This window comes from Perna viridis, chromosome 7, assembly GCF_037379345.1.
Source record: "Perna viridis isolate PV_CMFRI_1.1 ecotype Kerala chromosome 7, ASM3737934v1, whole genome shotgun sequence".
NCBI lineage: Eukaryota > Metazoa > Mollusca > Bivalvia > Mytilida > Mytilidae > Perna > Perna viridis.
The window spans coordinates 9,620,989-9,643,158 of record NC_142451.1 but is presented as its reverse complement, the minus strand read 5'-3'; the positions used below and the strand labels follow the sequence as shown (position 1 = coordinate 9,643,158).

At 35.3% G+C, this 22,170-nt stretch overlaps 2 protein-coding genes across 7 annotated transcripts; one reads left to right on the top strand and one right to left on the bottom strand.

The window, feature by feature from the left end:
- Window positions 1–1,814: 1,814 nt before the first annotated feature.
- LOC148611248 (uncharacterized) lies at window positions 1,815–15,679 on the bottom strand. Of its 5 annotated transcripts, XM_088591580.1 has the most exons (4): window positions 15,550–15,675; window positions 6,289–6,417; window positions 5,437–5,486; window positions 1,815–2,832 (listed from the first exon to the last, which is right to left on the bottom strand). In XM_088591580.1, exons 3-4 carry the CDS (start codon window positions 5,456–5,458, stop codon window positions 2,072–2,074), a joined length of 783 nt encoding a protein of 260 aa, XP_088447706.1. In that variant the 5' UTR covers window positions 5,459–5,486; window positions 6,289–6,417; window positions 15,550–15,675; the 3' UTR covers window positions 1,815–2,071. The 5 variants fall into 5 exon arrangements, with proteins under 5 accessions (XP_088447706.1, XP_088447705.1, XP_088447703.1 ...); XM_088591579.1 differs by having other exon boundaries at window positions 5,437–6,417; window positions 15,597–15,679; XM_088591577.1 differs by having other exon boundaries at window positions 5,437–6,417.
- On the top strand, window positions 5,039–21,346 carry LOC148611247 (uncharacterized). Of its 2 annotated transcripts, XM_088591583.1 has the most exons (5): window positions 5,046–5,180; window positions 8,225–8,304; window positions 17,183–17,706; window positions 17,981–18,094; window positions 20,658–21,346. In XM_088591583.1, exons 3-5 carry the CDS (start codon window positions 17,217–17,219, stop codon window positions 20,681–20,683), a joined length of 630 nt encoding a protein of 209 aa, XP_088447709.1. In that variant the 5' UTR covers window positions 5,046–5,180; window positions 8,225–8,304; window positions 17,183–17,216; the 3' UTR covers window positions 20,684–21,346. The 2 variants fall into 2 exon arrangements, with proteins under 2 accessions (XP_088447708.1, XP_088447709.1); XM_088591582.1 differs by lacking the exon at window positions 8,225–8,304 and having other exon boundaries at window positions 5,039–5,180.
- The last annotated feature ends 824 nt before the right edge of the window (window positions 21,347–22,170 follow it).

Genomic DNA, 22,170 nt, shown 5'->3' with positions numbered 1-22,170 from the left:
GCCTGAATATAGCTGAAATATTGCTGCTCGGGCGTTAAACCCCAACAATCAATCAATCAATCAACCCAATGCCGCGGAAAAGGACAAATTAAAATTCACAGCAGAAAAAAATGGCAATTCTACATTGCTAGACTCAATTAAACGCCTAAATATCTGACAGACAGATCAACAAATTACATTGGTTTTGATATAAAAACAAAACCAGAGTAATACTGCTTTCAATATAATGATCAGATGTTAATTGAAAAACTATTAGGTGATCTGCGAAGACTTATGTATTACTTAGTGTCATCAAACGCTTGCGCCTTACATTATACCCCCGGGACACAACCCAGTTTCTCTGAGGACAAAGCGTGCAAGCCCTCGGCTAAGGTTCTAAGCACTATTTAGTCGCCTTTTTCCACAAGCTTAGCGCTGCTTTAGTCTTTTTCTTTTGCAATGTTTTAGCAGATGACGAAGTTATTCTGTATGACAAGAAGGAGAATGTGACGATGTTGATACATTGAATCTATTCACTTTATAATGACCATGGCGATTCTGATTGATAATTGATTGATTGTTGGGGTTTAAAGCCCGAGCAGCAATATTTCAGCTATATTCAGGCGATGAACATGGTTGATTGATTGTTGGGGTTTAACGCTCGAGCAGCAATATTTCAGCTGTATTCAGGCGATGAACATGAAATGATAATGATAGAATGAAAAAAGGAGTGGGATACAAGGATGATAGGGTCGATAAAGTTTTATTGCCACAAGATAAAAGGGAGGGATGGGTAAGGTCGGGCAATTTAGCCTCATATGGTGGAGCGCAAAGGTTCCTACTCCTATCGAATACCACAGCAGGGTTTTTTGACGTGCGAGGAACGTGACATCTTTCCCAACACGGTTCACCATGTTGTTTGCGGTCAGGTTTTCCGTATTATAGCCTGACAACCCCAACATGTAACACGCCAGGGGTAGCCAATTCCACCTCCAGGCGCACACATCCCAGTTGCTCTGTGGGCAGAGAGCCTAACCCCCGGCTAGGTTTCTGAGCACTATCTAGTCGCCTTTTACGTCAAGCTTAGCACTGCTGCAGGCTTAATCTTTTGACACCGGGACCTGCACTGGGTTTCTAATAATTGAACAAACAAACACATTTCTCTTCGTCATTTTTTGTAAAAGTAAGTACGGCCATTTTAAACCTTTAAAATATTTCTGAGTTTGTCAGTCCTTATAATATGCCTATGATTTAGATAGAAGTATTATAGTCATATCATTGAAAAAAAATGATAGTTTAACTGATAAAAGTGAAAATCTGAAATTTCCCCTTTTTATTATTTGATATGAAAATAGAAGATGTGGTATAATTACCAAAGAGACAGTCATCTACCTAATTCAAGCAGTGTAGTTTAACTTCCACATGTCACCACGCAGTCTTCAATGATGGGCAAAACTCACACCTTAAAGCAAGTGGTAAAACGTCCCAAAATAAACGATGTGAAACAATTAATAAAAGACAAAAATCGACCTAATTTATGGGAAATAACGTAAAATAAATAACAATCAACATAAAAAACAAACAATAGCAACCACTGGCTACAGGCTTCTGGCTTGGGACAGGAACATAAAGTATTTGACGGGGTTAAACATGTTAATATAATGAGCGCTCAACCCTCCCCTAACCTGGGACAGTGGTGCGAAAATACAGCAATAAAACAAACTATAAAAATCTATCTACTTTAGCAAGCAACATTTCCGCTAAAATCTTGGTCCCCTAATTACTTTTTCCCGCTAGAATCTTGATTACGTTGTAATGCGTGCCTTCTATTACTGGTGTCTTCTCACTTAGCCAACATTTTGTATTTCAGGTACCTACAGGTAATTAAATTCATGTAGGCTAGGTGAGACTTTGCAATTGTTTTTACTGCAATTATTTAATTGATTGGGGCCTCTTCCATGGGGACTATAATAATTATTCAAGGTAAATGTGTCAATTTGTTGAGGTTTTTTTATAATATGCAGGGGTTTGATAGAAAAAAGTAATAAATATATATATATTTATATTTTTTTATTTCAGAAATAATAATTGATCAAATCAGAATTTCAAGCAATAACACATAACAACATATTTTTATATTAAAGCAATGGTATTTTTTTATAATCAGCACTATATTCATATAAAAAAATTGTCTGCATGTTATTACATTTAATGTATATAGCTGATAGAACATCCCAGGACATGAATAAAATGTGCCATCACCAAACACTGTTTGTGAGTTGCATAACAGTTCCAAGTTGTTGTCTGTAGCAAACACTAACATTCGCTGATGTTGGTTGTTGGTGTTGTCTATTAGAAGAAAGCGATCACCGGCTGGTGTGTTTTTGAAGTTTTCATCGAGGTCTATATCAGCCTGAGTTTTTGGTAGCTTTGGAAGCACCTTAGAACGGCTTCTGTAGAGTGCAGCTTTACAACTTTCAAACGTCGGAATTTTCTCTATCATCTCATTGACATCATCGTCAAACTCATTATTACGAAGACTACCAAGCTCCTCATCAAAAATGGAAGGTATTGGTGACACCTCTTCCCTGCAACGCTTTTTTACTTTATTAATAAAGGCTGCTGCTGCTAAACCAATGTTATCTGAGTCATGGTTGTGGTTGTTGTTTATGGTAACAGGAATATTTTCTAGTGTTGTCAGAGTAGCAGGACATTGACGTGAGACGCATCTCCAGTAGCAACGGTCGTTGCGTCTAGTTTTTATTGAATATTTGTAACCATTATGAAGCAAATAATGACCACCGCGGCCATTTTCAAGAAAGTCTACGTGTACTTGAGCGTTAGCCATGAGAACTGAAATGATAAATCTGCTAGTTGGCCCCACATTTATATACTCTTCCATAGCATCCCAAGCTATAGTGAGTATGCATCCGTCAAGTAGAGTGGTGCAAGCTGAACATATCTTATCTTTAATTATTTTATTTTATATTAATTAATATCAATTAATAATAATTATTCTCAATTAAGAATAGCAGTCATTTCATTTTATTAAATTTTATTTACAGAATTTAAAAATTAAACTTATATTTTTTTATTTTTATATTTGAAATATATATATTTATATATTTTTTTTAAAGATAATTAAAAAATGTTTTGTGTTATTTTATAAATACTTTTAAAAATATATCATTAATATTTTTTTTTATTTTACCCAACATAAATTGAGCCCTTTGGGTGGCCTCAATAAAACAGTTATAAAAACAATATTTCTAAATGTTATTTTAACACCCCAATTACCTATGTTGGCCAGATGAGACTATCAATTTTTAAAATGTTGGCTAAGTGAGAATGAACCCTATTACTTTTTATTTCAATAACAGTGTGATTAGTAGGCCTATATTAGATATTCGTTCATTTATAAGCTATTTAGTCGATTTACAAAATTATATCATATATTTAGATTATATAACCTTTCTGCATATGCATTATACATTTGTTTAAATCGTATGTCGTCTACCCTATATCACACCCCTAGACCTATATCGCCTACCTTATATCACACCCCTTCACAGACCATACTTGAAGTTTGGTTAAAATATATGAAATAATGAGCATGAACATGTTAAAATCTGTATCACATGCGGTATTAACCCTCGACTTATATCATCCCGAGGGCCGATGACCCTTGGGATGATATAGTAGTTTGGGTTGATCATACAGAATGCGATACAGATTTTGACATGTAATATTCAGTGTATATAACACCACTCAACTAATGAGTGGCATATAGAAATTCCGTCCATCCAATTTCGTCACAATTATTTCGACTCCAAAAGGCTTGATTTATTTTAAATTTGGTATGTGGTATTAAATAGGTGGTATACCGTCCAATATAAATTTCCTGTTGGAGTAAACTTAACACAACAGCGCGTTCAAATTCTTGTTTAAAAGCAGTCTAAGTAACAAGCGCTGGATCGATTTTCATATTAAACAAATCAAGTCAAAGGAATTACAAGGAAGACTTCAAGATAAAACATCTGTTTTTTTTTTTGTATAAATAATCGCAAGTGTTTCGTAATAAACATTTTCTTAAATGCGGTAATAAAAAGTACCATAATATTTTTTAAAGGACGGTTTAAAATATAAACAAGATTATGATTTAGTTTTTATTTTGTTATCATGAATGGTCGGTTCTCAGAAGTCACTTATGATGTAATTCGTGATGAGGTGCAGCAACTTATTAGTTTAGTGAAAGAAACGCAACTCTATTTCAGAATATGGTATCTTATTTCTCTCATTAGTAATTATTTCGTACTATTTAAAGACAGTGAATTAACATTGTTAATGTAAGTGTATTATGAGCTCATTTTAAATACACGTTTGCATGATTTAAAAATGTTTTTTGTTACGGTAACCTTAATATGCATTTGTGCAGTCAGAGGTTTACATGTCTGACTGGTTAAATAGATCACAAGAGGTGATGATGCACTAGAATTACAAGATTTCAGAATAATTATAATAAGACTGTGGTCTGACTTGTAGAAATCGACAGTGAACTGTTATTGTCCTTAACGAGTCCAACAGTTGTAGGAAACAAAGAATATATTGTTACATGATAAAATACAATAAAAAGGGGGAGTTTTGCACCAATACATGTACATGTAAAAATGTGACAATATTTATTGTCCCCTTGCAGTTCGCTTGTAATGTGGAAGAAACAAATTACTTTTTTTTCTCAACATTTTATGTAAAACTTAAATTTAGAAATGACAAACACAAAATATCAAGTAATTGAAAAAAATAAAAATCACCAAAATGCAATAAGAATCCAGCTACATGTAATTGCAAAATTACTTCTCATAAACTACTTTACATGTAGAAGTGAAGTACAACGCGATAGGGAAAGCCAGGTTTGAAAAAATGGGAATGGTTATTCAATACATGTTTTTCCCGGAGTCTATTTTTATATCAGGAAATAAATTTCAAAGTTTCATAGTCGATTAATAGGTTCATAACGTTAACTTATTAACTTCACTAAATCATGTATTTGATATCACCCTTGTTGGCCCCAATTAGTCTTATACTTCCTGGTTAGTCCTAAATATTTGCATGAAGTGATTGCACTGAAAAAATTCATCATCTGGTTGGGAATTGATAATGTGATGTTTTAGTAACCATTTTTAGGAAACGGATACATTCACGTGAGTAGTAATATTTGCTGTTTTTGTTGCGGACTTAATACACGTGTACATTTGACTTTCTTATCAATCAGTGTATGTAGTATCTTTAAGGTTATTTATGTGTAAAAGTATATTAAATGCCCATCTTTGTGAAGGTAAAGATCGTCTATTTAAGATATTCGATCGGTTCTAATTCATTAAAGGTGTTATTGTGCTTATTGAAATTCAATCTAGACGATGTGTGTGTGTGCAAAACCTCTACATGTAAGTTAGTCACCTTTGAAAATCATCAAGTTCATATCTGAACCCAACGAAGTGTTTAAGTTTCTGAAAAAAAAACCAGTACACATAATATTCATATTTACAGTGAGCAAAATAATGTGATTCAATCGAATACAATATACATCAACATTTTATTCAAATTGAATTTTGCGGTGTGCAAAGTTCATAATTCACGAGCGAAAGAAAACCAGTTGTGAAAATTGGTAGTTCTATGAGGGGAGTTTAATGTGATTGGTAAAATTTGTTTTGTTTTTTAATAAATTAAGTATATTTTAAATGGTTTGGAACGTGTGTCGTAGGTTAAATGTTATGAAAAATGACACCAATGTTATACGTAATATTAGATTTAGAACAAATGTGATGAGATATGATTACACAAGGATTATCATTCCGACGTTGGTGTTAATTTAGTATACTGTGTAATTTTTCATACATACAAGCTAGACAGTAGGTAAATATACGATTGAATGAAATAGTACCATTCTAGTTTTTATCGCGTTTGTTTTTTAGCCTTTTATTTATATATATATTAAAAGGCGATATATAAATCCTATTACTAGTATGACGATATAGAAAACTAGATTTAAAAGCTTGATTTGTGTTAACAGATATCATGGAAATTTATTTAAAGTTGAATGTCCCATTAACTTGTCTCTGTGTGTAGTTAACAATTACGGACAATGTTTACTGTAACCTAACAAAAAAAAAAACTAAAAACAAACACTAAACTGACAGGTTAACATGCAGCATCGGTATCATACTAAAACAGAAACTTAGACCTAACCATGATTTTATTTTCTGTAAATTAAAGTAGTGTATGCATATAGTTACACGTCAATATACTCACTATTTACAAGGTTTTCAAATATAGAGAACTCAGTCTGTGGCCATTTGTTTACATTTCATTTCAAGTGTTTCTTGATTCGCAACTCTGTTTTATCTTTAATCAAAGCTGTGTTTAACTAAAGGTTTATGTCTAGAAAATATAATTTAAAACGTCAATACACAACAATTCTCTCGACTATTTACAAGATTTTCCTAAAAACAGGTTATCTAATATATACATGTACAAAGAACAATGTATATTATAAGTGCCACAACATTTCCTTCCTTCCTTGTGTATATTAATGACTATGTATCTCTATTCAAATAAGACCTATTGTAGATGTTTTTGATGATACACTAAGGCATTTATTGTTTAATCTTTGTACACTGAAAAGTAACTGTTTGTAGCTGCAACCTGTCCTGTGGTGTGAGGGTTTCCTCATCATTCATTGAAGACCCATGTACGACCTTGAGCTGACATTTTTCATCCCGTTGGGGTTGTTGTCTCTTTGATATAAATGTATTCACCATACCCATTATCGTTATATTCCATATAGGTTATTCACGTTTAGTGGTTTTCTCTATCAACAGACCCATAATTAGAACAATTTTTTTTTTGGGTGCACATTTTAACTTAAGAAACCTGAGAAGAATAACAAATAGCATTAAGGTTAAAAAAAAAAAACAAAAAACAAAAAAAAAACACCGTTAAATTTCAAAAGCAATTCTTTGTTTGTTTTGTTTGTTTGTTGGGGTTTAACGTCCAAGCAGCAATATTTCAGCTATATTCAGACGATGAACATGAAATTGATGATAAAATGAACATGAAATGATGATGAAATGAAAAAAAAAGGGATGGGATACAAGAATAATAGGGTCGACAAATTTTGATTGCCACTGGAAATAAGGAGAGGTGGGTAGGGTCGGGCAATTTTGCCTCCTGTGGCGGAGCGCAAAAGTTCCTACTACTACTATCGAATACCACAGCAGGGTTCCTTAACGTGCGAGGAACGTGGCATCTTTCCCAACACGATGCACCACTGTGGTTTATGGTCAGGTTTTACGTATTATAGCCTGACAACCCCATCATGTATCGAATTTGATACGATATTCTCGCTACAGATGTGTTATGGTCATCATGTACTTATGGATCGTTATAGTTCTGCACCACGAAAACTGATTTGTTCAACGTGTCATAGTTCGTTTTACTTTCCTCTACCCCGGACTAGACTTCATGTGCAACTCGGCGGTTGTTTCTAGAAAAGTACAGGACGCTTACCGACCGGTGCACCTAGTCCATGCTCCCAGTTTTTAGTGGAGTCTGATTATTTTATTATTATTATTATTATTATTATTATTATTATTATTATTGTATTATTTAAGTTACTTTATGTTCTTTGTTGTGTTTGTCTGTTTTCCATGTCTGGTCTTTGTCCCTAGATTGCATTCTTTTGATTTCCGCTAGAATCTTGGTTCCCTTGATAACTCCTTAATTCCCTTGGATACGGAATTTTAGTCTTGTTTTACGATTAAGGATGTTCTGTTATATGTTTTTGACATTAACAATTAATGAAATTTGTCAAGATAGTCATTATTCAACGTAATTGTTAGTGCCTACATTTTACTTTTGTTGTCGGGGCCTTTCAGAGCTTACTAGAAGGTGTTTACACTTATTGAAGACCTTCTGGTGATCATTATTTTAATAGGGGTAAAACGATGGGGCATCAAATCTGGCCTCAGCGCCACAAAACAAAAAATACTTAAGTCTGAGAATATTCTTAACCTCCAATCAAAGTATTTGAAATTGATGACGTCATAAACAGTTAAAAATTTTCTCAGATTTAAGTAATTTTCAAATTTTGTGGCGCTTTTTTCTATGATGTCTACTTATCTAAAACTTGATAATTGTGTTTTTAATTTCAAATTATCAAGAGAATTCTAACTGTTTTTCGCTACAGGTCTGGTATATGTGTGAGGCTGTCAAATATTAATAGTTTTTGGCGTTAAATACAGTAAAAAGAGCAATTCTCATTATGATGTAAGTTTTATTTTGCATGTATGATCTCTAGGGGGACGACCATTAGATTCTTAAGGGATAGGGGGTGGGGTCGGCTTGCAAATTGTTTCAGATCAGAAATTTTATTTCCTGCCTGGCGAAACTCAGATTATTTATTTTCATCATAACCTTAACTAGATTATTTACTTTCACTACTCATAGAAGAGTCATTTTTTTCTATGACAATTTAAATGTGCATATCCGGGTTACCAAAAAATATGTGGTTTGGGTTCAATATCAAAGCATGTGTTACTTTTTGTATTTATTATTAAAGACATTATTAAATGAAGTTCATTCTCTATAACACGAGGCGTAGTCTCTAATATATCCGGCATTCCTTGACCAGAAATATGCCCAAAATTTAGCGGGAAATGTTGCGAGGAACTTTTTAGGGAATAGATTCGCATATCTATGTATATGAATGAAATCTGCAATTCTAATATTCAACAGTAGTACGTAAGCTGAGATAACCTCCCATGCACCCTCTTTAATCAACGTAAATATGATTTTCAGGTACAATTATACCTCTCATTAATGAATCTTTTTGTCGCCAGAAAATAAACTGAAGCATTTTTGTATTTTTTACTACTTTTAATATCTCGCTGAGCCATAAATCTATTTTTAAGGTTTTTTATTCTTTGAACTTCTTTCACCAGAATGAAATAAACTGAAATATATACATGTATGTATCATCATGTAGCTCAATGTCCCAGGTTTACAATGATACCAAGAAAGTTGCAGTAACACTTTTTCGTACGTAGAAAATTAAATTATCTATCGAATGACACCAAATTTGAGACGTTTCAGTTGAGCAATAACTTCTGTGACTTTGGCTTTTTGACCCAGTGGGGTACAAACTGAAAAAGAATCCGAGAATATTCTGTGCCTACAAATTTATTCGGTAATGGGAAGTATAAAGTTACCTAAAAATCACCATGAAGTTGATGAGTGGGGGTGCATGGTGGACTCTCCCAGCCCATGTACTACTACATATTACCCTATCCCAGTAAAGTCATTTATGTACATGTACTCAATATTGCCACTGGAAGCTATTATGGTGTTGTATAAAACTTATGGAGTATGTACATGTAAACATGTATACTTTTCTAATTTATAAAACGATGGCGAGCGTAGCGAGCCAATTTTTTTTAAAGGTTTTGTAGGGGTCAGAATATTTATTTTCAATTTAGTAGCCAAGATTAGAATATTTATTTTCAATTCAATAGTCAAGGTCAGAACATTTGTGTTCTAGCAATTCGGAAAGTCAGATTATTCATTTTCTGGTATTTATTTCCTAAAAATTCCAAGACAGATTATTTATTTTCAAAATCTGCTACCCCCCCCCCCCAAGAATCTTATGGTCGTCCTTAACAATCACGATCAGTTGTTGGCAGTACATGTGTTATAACAAAAAAAAACAGACATTGATGAATGGCGATAACGCACACAAGAGTGATCAGACTATGTGCAAACATATAAAAACTTGCGTTTTCTTAGCTCCTGTGATAGACACTACAGTGGAAACTCATGATCACTGACCATATTTATGCTCTTACCAGATTTGCACTAAATGTACATAACCATTGTGTCATTATGTTGAATCAAGATAGCGAAACGTTTTACTTCAAAGTTCAATCGGATACTGATACATTTCACCAATTCGTAATTGTTTAATCATCAAGTTCAACACTAACAGTTTAGTGGTAAATAGAAGCTTACTTCTGCGTATCATCCGTTCAAAACAATGACGCAATGTTCACTCTTTCGAATGCGAACAAAAAAAAAAGCGACACAAATTACTACAGAACTATTTCAAGTGTATAAATCATAATAAATATTCTACTTTCTTGCTTCAGTCATTTTGCTCCAATTAAATATCTTTCCGTTCTTTTTGCCCCGTGCTGGTCCGTGTGTCAAAAGAATAGGCCCACAGCAGCGCTAAACTTGTCGTAAAAGGCGACTAAGTAGTGTTCAGAACCCTGGCATGGGGCTAGGGCGCTTTGCCCACGCAGCAACTGGTTTGTGTGCCCCAGGTGGTGGAATGGGGTACCCCTGGCGTGTAACATGCTGGGGTCGTCAGGCTATATTACGGGAATACTAACCGCAAACCATAGTGGTGCAACGTGGTGGGAAAGATGCCACGTTCCTCGCACGTTAAAGAACCCTTCGTTGGTATTCTGCCAGAGTAGGAACCGTAGGGCTCCGCCACAGAAGGCTAAATTGCCTGACCCTACCCACCTTTCCCTATTTCCAGTGGCAATCAAAATTTGTCGACCCCATTATCCTTGTGTCCCATCCCATTTTTCATGTCATCATCATTCCATGTTCATCGCCCGAATATAGCTGAAGTATTGCTGCTCGGGCATTGAACCCCAACAATCAATCGTTCATTTAGTCTTGGTCCCGTGCATGTACGGGTGTCAAAAGAATAGGCCTGCAGCAGCATTAAGCTTGTCATAAAAGGCGACTAAATAGTGCTCAGAACAAAAGTCGGGGCTAGGGCGCTCTGCCCACGAAGCAACTGGGTTGTGTGCCCCAGGTGGTGGAATGGGGTATCCCTTGTGTGTTACATGTTGGGGTTGTCAGGCTTCGATACGGAAAACCTGACCACAAACCATAGTTGTGCACCGTATTGGGAAAGATGCCATGTTCCTCGCACGTTAAAGAACCCTGCTGTGGTATTCGATAGGAGTAGGAACCTTTGCGCGCCGCTACAGGAAACTAAATTGCCCGACCTTATCCATTTCCCCTTTTACTAGTGGCAATCAAAATTTGTCGACCCCATTATGCTTGTGTCCCATCCCTTTTTTCATTCATCATTTCATGTTCATTTTACAACAGTTTCATGTTCATCCCCTGAAAATAGCTTAAATATTGCTAATCGGGCGTTAAACCCCAAAAATCAATCAATCAGTTTAGTCTTGAACTTTATGCTAATAAATTTATTTTGTCTAAAGATTTTGGACAGTTATTTAAATTCTGTTGTTTCCAAGATGAAAATATAATTCTTTGTTGTTTAGCATAACACGATTTTAAGGATAGTCTAAGTTAAACAAAGTTTTCATTCAAGGAGTGTGTCATTGCGGCTAATGAGACAGAATACAGATAGGATAATATGGGAATTCCGGGTTTCGTCATCGTATCTACTTTAGACATAGCTCTAATAGATCCGATTTGTTATTATATTCTTGCGAGATTGAATTTCTTCAGAATCTCGTAAAGAATAAAACAATAAAAGATGTTAAATCTTATAACTTTACATACAGATATTTTGATGATGTGTTGTCCATCAACAACCCTTCTTTTGTAAATGGTTACAGTCAATATATTCACCAAAGTTCGAGATAAAGGAGACTACAGAAACAGCTTGTTCTATATCTTTTTTGGGCCTACATCTCGAATTTGACAACAGTGGTCATCTCAGTACTAAGATTTATGATAGAAGAGACGACTTTAATTTTAATATAATAAATTTGCCTCTCCTGCATATGGTATTTATATTTCACAATTAATTCGCTACGGTAGAGCAAGTACTAACTACCCTGATTTCCTTGAACGCCACAAATATCTGCGTAACAGACTTCTGAATCTGGGGTATGAGGAATGCGTCTAACCAAATTCTTTTTTTAGGTATCAGATCTTGGTTAAAAAATACTTAGTTTTTTTTTCTAAAGTAATGAGTTATTTTTTTTTTTGTTTTGTTGTGTTTTTTTTATCAATTGCATGTTCTTTGTGCTGATGTGACCGCTGATTTTTCGATTATGACTATAGCATGCAAATGCTTTTTAATCACTATTGGTATATTCTCTCCGAATTGAAAGAGGGAGGTTTTGCTCGCAATAAAACTTAGATATAACCACCGTTTCATTTGAAATGCCTGTACCAAGTCAGGACTGTTGTGGTACCAGCTTCTCTGGTGGTGTAATATCTATTTTGCCGCCCCGTGCTGGTCCGGGTGTCAATTGAATAGACCCGAGGCAGCATTAAGCTTGTCGTAAAAGGCAACTAAATAATGTTCAGAACCCTGGTCGGGGGCTAGGGCGCTCTGCCCAGAGAGCAACTGGGTTGTGTGCCCCAGGTGGTGGAATGGGGTACCCCTGGCGTGTTACATGCTGATGTCGTCAGACTATAATACGGAAAACCTGACCACAAACCATAGTTGTGCACCGTATTGAGAAAGATGCCACGTTCCTCGCACGTGAAATAACCATACTGTGGTATTCGATAGGAGTAGGAACCTTTGGGTTCCGCCACAGGAGGCTAAATTGCTGGACCCTACACATCCTTCCCTATTTCTAGTGGAACTCAAGATTTATCGACCTTATTATCCTTGTGTCCCATCCCATTTTTCATTTCATCATCATTTCATGTTCCTTTTATCATCCATTTCATGTTCATCGCCTTAATATAGCTGATATATTGCTGCTTGGGCGTTAAACCCCAATAATCAATTAATCAATCAATCTATTTTGTCAGATCAGATTTCTTTTGGACTTGAATTGAAATTGATTATGAATCGGATTAGCGTTCGGTAATTTTGTTGTTACCCTTACATTGAAACAGTTTGTTACCCATTAGTAGATAGTAATTTTAAGATGTCAAATTTGGTAAGACGTGAAATAAGGAGCTCATTCGATAGCATTCTTACTACACGAAGAATTAACAGTGTACAGTTAACAATCTCGAAAGTAGCGGCTCAACCGTGAAAAAGTATAAACTATATATGCTAGAGATGCTTAGAAAAGGGAGTTATCATTACGTTTGCCATAAATATTCGATTTCATATTTTCTGTATCATTTATGTATTAGTTAAGGCCCCGTGCAGGTCCGGGTGTTAAAAGAATAGGCCAGCGCTAAGCTTGTCGTAAAAGGCGACTAAATAGTGCTCAGAACCTTAGCAGGGGGCTAGGGCGCTCTGCCCACAGAGCAACTGGGATGTGTGCCCCAGGTGGTGGAATGGGATACCCCTGGCATGTTACATGCTGGGGTTGTCAGGCTATAATACGGGAAATCTGACCGCAAACCATAGTGGTGCACCGTGTTTGGAAAGATGCCACGTTCCTCGTACATTAAAGAACCCTGCTGTGGTATTCGATAGTAGAAACCACTGCGCTCCGCCACAGGAGGCTAGGTTGCCCGACCTTGCCCATTCCTCCCTTTTTCTAGTGGCAATCAAAATTTGTCGACCCTACTGTCCTTGTGTCCCATCCCGTTTTTCATTTCATCATTTCATGTTCATTTTATCATCAATTTCATGTTCATCGTCTGAATATAGCTGAAATATTGCTGCTCGGACGTTAAACCCCAACAAACAAAATATTAGTTAAGGTATAGTTTTATAGCAGAGAGAAGGTGTATCAGTTGTTTAGTTTTTGGCAGATCAGAAGTGAGTAATTTTTGGTGTGAGTTGATCAGATGTGAGTAATTCTTGGTGTGGGTAGATGAGATGTGAGTAATTCTTGGTGTGGGTACATGTAGATCAGATGTGGGTAAGTCTTGGTAGTAGAACTATTCATTGATAATACAACAGCTATTTAACGGAAAATGAAATTGAATGATTGGGCTAAACGTTTCTCGTTTCTGTAGTAGCACTTTAATATGAATATAGGAACCGGTTTTTCTTTTTAATTTTGACATTGTTATAAATCCAAACCTTTTGCTCGATGGTATATCCAGTTTTTCCCAAGGATTTTGCCATCCTATGTATGTACATAGATTTACATTCCTTTTAACACAATGAATTGTAACTCGATATCGAAAGTAGACTTAGGTAAATTACATTATTATACTTAAATTATTTAGAGATATTTTAATGCTTTATCATTTATCCGTGTGTACGTTTTGCCAAAAATACGACCCTCTTACTCGGATGTTTACATTTCCTGTGGTTTACATTGTTCCGATATCGTGGATGATACCTCTTTATCAGTACTTCGAAGGAATTAAAATCACTTGCAACGTTTAATACTGGATATTTACATACTTTACCACACATAACTTTATTACAGTTTTACGTGTGTTTTGATGTTTTAAAATGCTGCAACATTAAATAGATGGAATTAAAATACTTCCGTTTCGAAACAAACGTTTTCCCATTAATGTGATCAAATTCAGAAAATGGAAAATTGTGTTTATTAGAGAAATAGTTCTGTTTAATCGAAGAAAAGTAAAGAATGTCCTTTTTTCGTTGTTTTTGTTTAAACATCACATGCCTCTTTATGTTAGTAGAATGAAGGAAATCGTATACAATTAAACATTCCAAAAAATTGCATTTTTGTTCGAGTTGTTAATGTCATAATATGTGATAAAATACATGAATTAATAAGTGTATATTCGCCGATATTGTTAAGCCGGAAATCCCAGTATACATTTAATTGCTGAAAATTTAAAAGTGGTTTTTCAAAAAAGCTTTCCAAAAAAGGTATCCATCTCTTATCCGTTACTCCTACAACATGGAATAGAATTAAATGAAACTTGAACAGAATCTTTATTACATATTCCCATTGCGTATATTTCTCCGGGAGAATACCACAGTAGGGTTTTTTAACGTGCGAGGAACGTGGCATCTTTCCCAACACGGTGCACCACTATGGTTTGCAGTCAGGTTTTCCGTATTATAGCCTGACAACCCCAGCATGGAACACGCCAGGGGTACCCCATTCAACCACCTAGGGCACACATCCCAATTGCTCTGTGGGCAGAGCGCCCCAGCTCCCGGCTAGGGTTCTGAGCACTATTTAGTTGCCTTTTACAACAAGCTTAACAATGCTGCAGGCCTATTCTTTTAACACCCGGACCTGCACGGGGGTCCCGGAGTAAGAACCATAGGGCTCCGTCACAGGAGGCTAAATTGCCCGACCCTACCCACCTCTCCCTATTTCCAGTGGCAATCAAAATTTATCGACCCCATTGTCCTTGTGTCCCATCCCTTTTTCATTTCATCATCATTTCATGTTCATTTTATCATCAATTTCATGTTCATCGTCTGAATATAGCTGAAATATTGCTGCTCGGACGTTAAACCCCAATAAACAAACAACAAACATTGCGCACATTTTAATTTATATTTTGATCCTAATCAATTTGGAAGTTCCAACTAGCAAAACATTAACTTTGTCATTTATGAATACGTGGACACGGTGGTACTCTTCTATACTCGGCGTCACATAAATAAGATACTGTTAAAATTTGAATAAAAATATTTTCTACGACTTTATTGACACCTACCGTCGTTTATATTGTCTTAAATCACTTGCTCATTCATTGTTACTCACACGATTTAGCAGACGATTGTCACCGGAGTTCGACGGGAACTTACGAACTTCGTTTGTAAACAAATCGTCCCGTAGAAACCAACATGGCGGATATTAGTATAGGATTTTCCCGTAAAATTTGTTACGCACGATTTCGGCCAATAAACGACTCATTGAAACTATCACGTCATGCATGTATGCGAACTATCTTCCGATTAAATAAAAGAGAGACAACTCTAGTGGTAAGTCCCGACAGTTTAAAAAATAGAGCTTCGAATCGAAAATGTGCTGTATGTGACGTCGAGTATAGTTACTCCTCCTACACCACTGAATGAAATTTTATCAAACTTTCACAGAACCGATATTACACATTCCCAATGTACACCTGATATATAGGATTTTGATTCAATATAATTTGGAGTTTTCACAAAGACAAACATGGACTCCGACATTTATTCGAATATGGGGACACAGTGGTACCAATCTCTTACCCGTTAATTCCTCCACACTTCTGCATGGAATTCAACGAATCTTCCATTCGGCATTCACAATGGGAACAAATTGTGCTCCTCTACTTGCTGACCTGTCCCTTCACTGTTACTTGTGTATGGAGTGTTCATATCACAACTCATACGTTGTGCCAGAGCTTGCCGAGACTACGCAGACTTTTTGTATCGCGCTAGAATTTTAACAAATAGGCTTCTGGAGCAGGCTTATGTTGCTATAAGATTGAAGGCATCACTACAAAAGTTCTATGGTCGTCATCATGAACTCGTGGATCGTTACGGTGTATCCATCTGCGCCATAAAAACTGATTTATTCAACGTGTCATAGTTTTCCTTTTCTCTTTCCTCTACCCCGGACTAGACTTTTTATGAACAACTCGGCGGATGTTTCTAGAAAAGGAGAGGACGCTTACCCTACCGGTGCACCTAGTCCATGCTCCCAGTTTTTAGTGGAGTCCGAGTTGCTCATTTGCTTTTGTTATTTTGTATGTATGATTTTAGTTACATTATGTTCTTTGTTGTGTATGTCTGTTTTCCATGCCTGGTCTTTGTCCCTGGATTACATTCTTTTGATTACCGCTATAACCTTGGTTCCCTTGATTAGTCTTCCATAGAATCTTAATTAGATATTCCCATCGCACAAATCTTATTCAAGATTTTGATCCAAATTTATTCAGAGGTCAAAAGGTGCATGTTGTCAAATGAAGGAGTGGGGTTTTCAAATTAGTGAACTTTGCTAGTAGTTTCTTCTAGTTAACTTTTGTTTTTATGTGCGTGCTGTTTTTGGTTATTTTACGTTCTTTGTTGTATGTGTTTTTTTCCTTTTTGTATACGTTCTCCCTCGACCATGTTCTTTTCGATTACCGTTCGAAATCAGTGGTCCTTTTCACAAAAAATCGTAAGAGTAAAATTAGTTGCAAGTTATGACGTCATAGCAAATAAAAGTATTGTGACGTCATAACTTACGGCTAATTTTACATTAACGATTTTTTGTGAAAAGGACCACTGATGCCTATGATTTCCCTGTAATACTTTATAACATACAATATAATTTATTTACTATAAAATATCACTGTAAATCTTGTTTGAATTCGTTTGTAGATAACTAAGATATGGTTATTATGTAGAGATAACTATGGCACTCGATATTATGTCTGGACCTCCATTACCAAGTAGAAAAAATTCTTCAATCAGAGGAAGACCACTGCCATCAGCTCCATCAAACGAAGCTGTAAGAAACAGAGCATTACCTTCACTGCCTGTAGAACAGCACGTTACAGCCAAACCACCCTCACTTCGTGGTCTGCGTTACGTGGGTAGACAAGAACCCGATCCAAAAAGTAGGCCATTACCTCCACCTCCAGATAATTTGCCGGATTCATCTCAAATTGATACAAAAACGTTGCGACGTGATTTACCACCAGTGCCAAATGGAACAGCTGCTCCGACAAGCACTAATACTGGTACACTGAAAAGACCCTTACCACCTCCACCTACAGAAGATACACAACCTAAAGTAGGAGGTAATGTTCTGAGGCGACCATCGAATCTTTCCAACGAACTGCCACCACAACTTCCTGTCCGACGACCTTCTATGAACGTTAAACAGATTTCGTTTGAAGAAGGTAGGAATGTCAAAAACAAGCAATATTTTGAAAAAAAAAAAAACTAGACAGTTTAGTGGTTTTTTTACGTGTATAATTGTAAAACCCGTGTGTCGTTGCCATTTCACAAATAACCATGGTATATCAAAACCAATGTCAATTGGAATTGTTGGCTGATTAAGATTTAAAGATTGTTTTGTTTTTCTTCTTTCTGAAAGAAAAGACGACAAAATGTTGAGATATTTAAGATATTTGACTAAATATTAGTTAATAATGCCGAATTATTGTTTCTCAGATCTCGAAAAAAGATTTCGTTTCCACGGCGTTAGAGATTTTCCTCCACCTGATGAATTCTCAGGCAGCGAGAAGAGATATCCCAGTAAATACATGTGCAAAAACCCGAAACCAGGTAAGCTGCTACTATATTGATCATATTCTACTTGTTTTGTATAGGTCTAATCGAGAACATTCGGTCATTTCAATAAAAATAACCTCGGCTTTTTATAAGAAGAAATTCATGAATTATTTGCCTGAATTGTAGTGATTCGCGGATCAAATAAGTTCCATACACCAGGAGCCGCTGAATGCTTTTGTTTTGTTAGATATCACTAGGAATAAAACAGTAGATCCTTCAAATAATTTTTGAAAGAAGGGGTACTGTAAGCTTGAATAAAAAGCAATGATAGAAAATACAATACTTTAACTATAAACTCTTTGTGTGACGAGAAATACTGGTATAGGACTTCGAAGATTCATTTAACGAGTCATAAAGGTACTTCATCGCCCAAAAATATGAATGAAGAAATTAAAGAAAAAATGAGCTGAACATACTTATATGGAAGGCAATCAATGAAATAATAATAGAATTAACAAATTGTTGATATATTATCTATTACAAATGTATCACATATTTCATTGAAACAACATCGATTTTGCTTATGTGATAAAAGCATTGTTTTCTATATGTTTTCTGGCCCTAGAGCAGAAACATTTCATGAGGGCAACATATGCCTTCTCGTGAGCTTTGCTGACGTCACTTCTGCATCATTGTTCGAAACAAAAACAAATCGCAACATCTGGAACAATCTGGGTATCATTGATTTCGAGCATTGCCGGAATTGGCCAGGGATGTTCAATGTTTCAAGATTTATTAGTTAATCTCAGACACAATAAATAAGTAATAAGAGTATACAGACACAAATAAATATTACAACAAATATATCAATAATCATAGATTATTACATGGCTTTATTCACATCGGCTTTGGCATCACCCCGTGACCCTCATGTCAATCTGAGGGCTTTCAGCCCGAGGTCTTGTATGGGTTTTGGGATAGGTATGCCAGGTAATTTATTTATCACATATTTAGAAAAAAGCATTATAAAATTGTGTGTTCCATTGACTTGTTGAAATTGTATTAATTCTAATAGACAATTTTTCTTCTATCGACATATCTATATCCATTTTGATACGGATGAAAAATAATATTTCGAATAAGAATTGTAAAAGAATAGCTACTGGAAACCAAGAAAAGACATATATATATATATATATATCATCACGTTTTAAAATGATTGCTTTCTATTTCTCTATTTTAAAGACAATGTTCGTGAAAAAAAGTAAAGCGACACTCGTAAAAAGATTACTTGAATTAAAAATTCAAATGATACGTAAAACTCTTCGAATTACGTGAAATTCCTTCATATATATATTATAATATGTTTGTTTGTTGGGGTTTAACGTCCGAGCAGCAATATGTCAGCTATATTCAGACAATGAACATGAAATGGATGATAAAATGATGATGAAATGAAAAAAAATGGATGGGTCACAAGGATAATAGGGTCGACAAATTTTGATTGCCACTGGAAAAAGGGGGATGGGTAAGGTCGGGCAATTTAGCCTCCTGTGGCGGAGCGCAAAGGTTCCTACTCCTATCGAATACCACAGCAGGGTTCTTTAACGTGCGAGGAACGTGGCATCTTTCCCAACACGGTGCACCACTATGGTTTGCGGTCAGGTTTTCCGTATTATAGCCTGACAGCCCCAGCATGTAACACACCAGGGGTACCCCATTCCAGTTGATCTGTGGGCAGAGCGCCTAGCCCCCGGCTAGGTTTCTGAGCACTATTTATTCGCCTTATACGACAAGCTTAGCACTGCTGCAGGCCTATTCTTTTAACACCCGAACCTGCACGGGGCCATATATATTAAAAAGGTCACTAGTAGTTAAATGTAAAATATTTATTAAATGGTGGATTTAAAGAGGATGTCTGCAACGGTCTATATAGGTTTAGTTATCTTCAAATTATTGTATAATCATGATATTACAATGGTATTAGTATTGTAAATTCCGTGGTGGTCTTTATATCACGATCTGTGTAAGAAGTACTCTCAAAGGAGTAATTAACAGACTGTCCATTTAGAAACCAGACAGTTCCTGTGATATGTATGGCACATGGTAAATTTTATCCAACTTAATGTTTTTGTTCCATTATTATATTTTGGGCGTATGTATGTCAAATAGTTCAATCTACAATGAATGGCCCAGATTAGTATAGATTTGTAGATCCCATCATAAGGGTTTTTATGTACGCTATTTGATTACATGAGGGTTTGAGGTTATTTATTTTACCTAAAAGCGTCATATTTAACAATTCCGTACGAATTAATCTACCACCAAATATTGAAATAATGAATGGAATTTAAAAAAAACAAAAACAAAAAAAGGTATTTTTGTGAATGCATAGCCATTGTATAATTGAATTATCTCTCTTTGATTGGGTCATTGTGAACACAATGTCGAGTTAAAAACACTATCAGATGAAATTATATTTGTTCTGATCACAACTTATGATGCAGAGCTGAAAACAGCAAACACAATATATATATATTATACATAACAATAAAGGTTACGTACAAAATAGTTTCTCAATATTAAAGGTTAAAATATTTATTTGTATCTTTTCCAGGTCGACATAAAAACACAGAAAGCTAGATAACATTATTTCACGATGGGTAAAAGTTATTTTAAGTTGTTATGAACTGTGATCTATTAACTTTTTGTCTTAAGTTGCTACATGATATTTATATTATTTATTCAAGAGACGGTAAGAAATATATGACTGATATATGATTTCAGAAGATAATGGCAGTGTTCATTTGCTCGAACACCGAGAATGTACATCGATATTCTATTTGATGAACGTGATGTTTTCGATCATTTTTTGAATGGACGATTTATTAAATGGGCAGAAAAAGACAATACCATTTGAACACATTTTCTTCCAATTCGGTTTTGGAAAATGATACTCAATTCTTAAAGTGATTTGAGTGGTAGACATTGTAGAACTATTTAAGGTTTACAAGACGAACTATTTAATGATCTGATTTGTTGTGGAAACAATATAACATGTTTCCCAATAGGTCTTTTATATTACACATAATTTGCTTTATTCTAATATGCAAATGCATGATGTATTAAGTTGAGCGTTTATTTTGTATCAGTAATTATATGTCTCAAAGTACATTGTAGTAACGTACTTTCATTGTAGTATAAATATTTTATTTTCACGATATGGATGTTGCATTTGTTTGCCACGTATACAATATTGTTATTGTATTATTATAACATTTCTTTTTATTAAACTTCATATTTTAATTCAGTACTTTGTTTAATTGATAAACAAATCGGTGATTAAACGCGAAATAGTTTTTAAATAAACTAGGATCATAAACCTAATTAGTGGAAGAAGACTCAGTCGAGAAATGAGGCAAGATACACATAAATTATATCATGTAGCAAATACAGCTATACAGGACAATACATCGACCAAGCTGTAAATATGTCTACAATTTGTTCCAGAATTTTTTCCTGAAACACTGATAAAATGTATCCAATTTAAATCATACTTGCCAATTTTTATCCCCGTGCAGGTCCGGATGTCAAAAGAATAGGCCTGCAGCAGCGCTAATCTTGTCGTAAAAGGCGACTAAATAGTGCTCAGAAACCTAGCCGCCGGGGGCTAGGCGCTGTGCTCACAGAGCAACTGAGATGTGTGCCCCAGGTGGTGGAATGGGGTACCCCTAGTATGTTACATGCTTGGGTTGACAGGCTATAATACGGAATTTCATCATCATTTAATGTTCATTTTATCATCCATTTCATGTTCATCGTCTGAATATAGATAAAATATTGCTGCTCAGACGTTAAACCCCAACCAACCAAAAAACAAACAAGCTACTTTTTGGCATGTGCGGTTTTCTCATCATACATTTGTGAGAGAGTAATATTGAAATAAATTGAAAATAGACAACGCATTATAAGGACGCGAGCTCTTTGCCGATCATTGACACTTTACTATGTATGAAGTATTCTCCTTTTACAAACGTAATGTTTTCACTGAACCGTGATTTGTTACTATAATTAGATTCCATCTTCGTAGTTAGAGATCTAATTTAATAGGATTATAAATTGTTTGTTGG

Bases quoted from the DNA above. Each gene is read 5' to 3' on its own strand.
- LOC148611248 (XM_088591579.1), bottom strand. From the start codon at position 5,518: ATGAATATTATGTGTACTGGTTTTTTTTTCAGAAACTTAAACACTTCG. The intron at 2,833-5,436 runs GTGACTAACTTA...TTATCATTTCAG, and splicing joins GAACTTGATGATTTTCAAAG to TTCTCATGGCTAACGCTCAA.
- LOC148611247 (XM_088591582.1), top strand. From the start codon at position 17,217: ATGGCACTCGATATTATGTCTGGACCTCCATTACCAAGTAGAAAAAAT. The intron at 17,707-17,980 runs GTAGGAATGTCA...ATTGTTTCTCAG, and splicing joins ACAGATTTCGTTTGAAGAAG to ATCTCGAAAAAAGATTTCGT. The intron at 18,095-20,657 runs GTAAGCTGCTAC...TATCTTTTCCAG, and splicing joins GTGCAAAAACCCGAAACCAG to GTCGACATAAAAACACAGAA.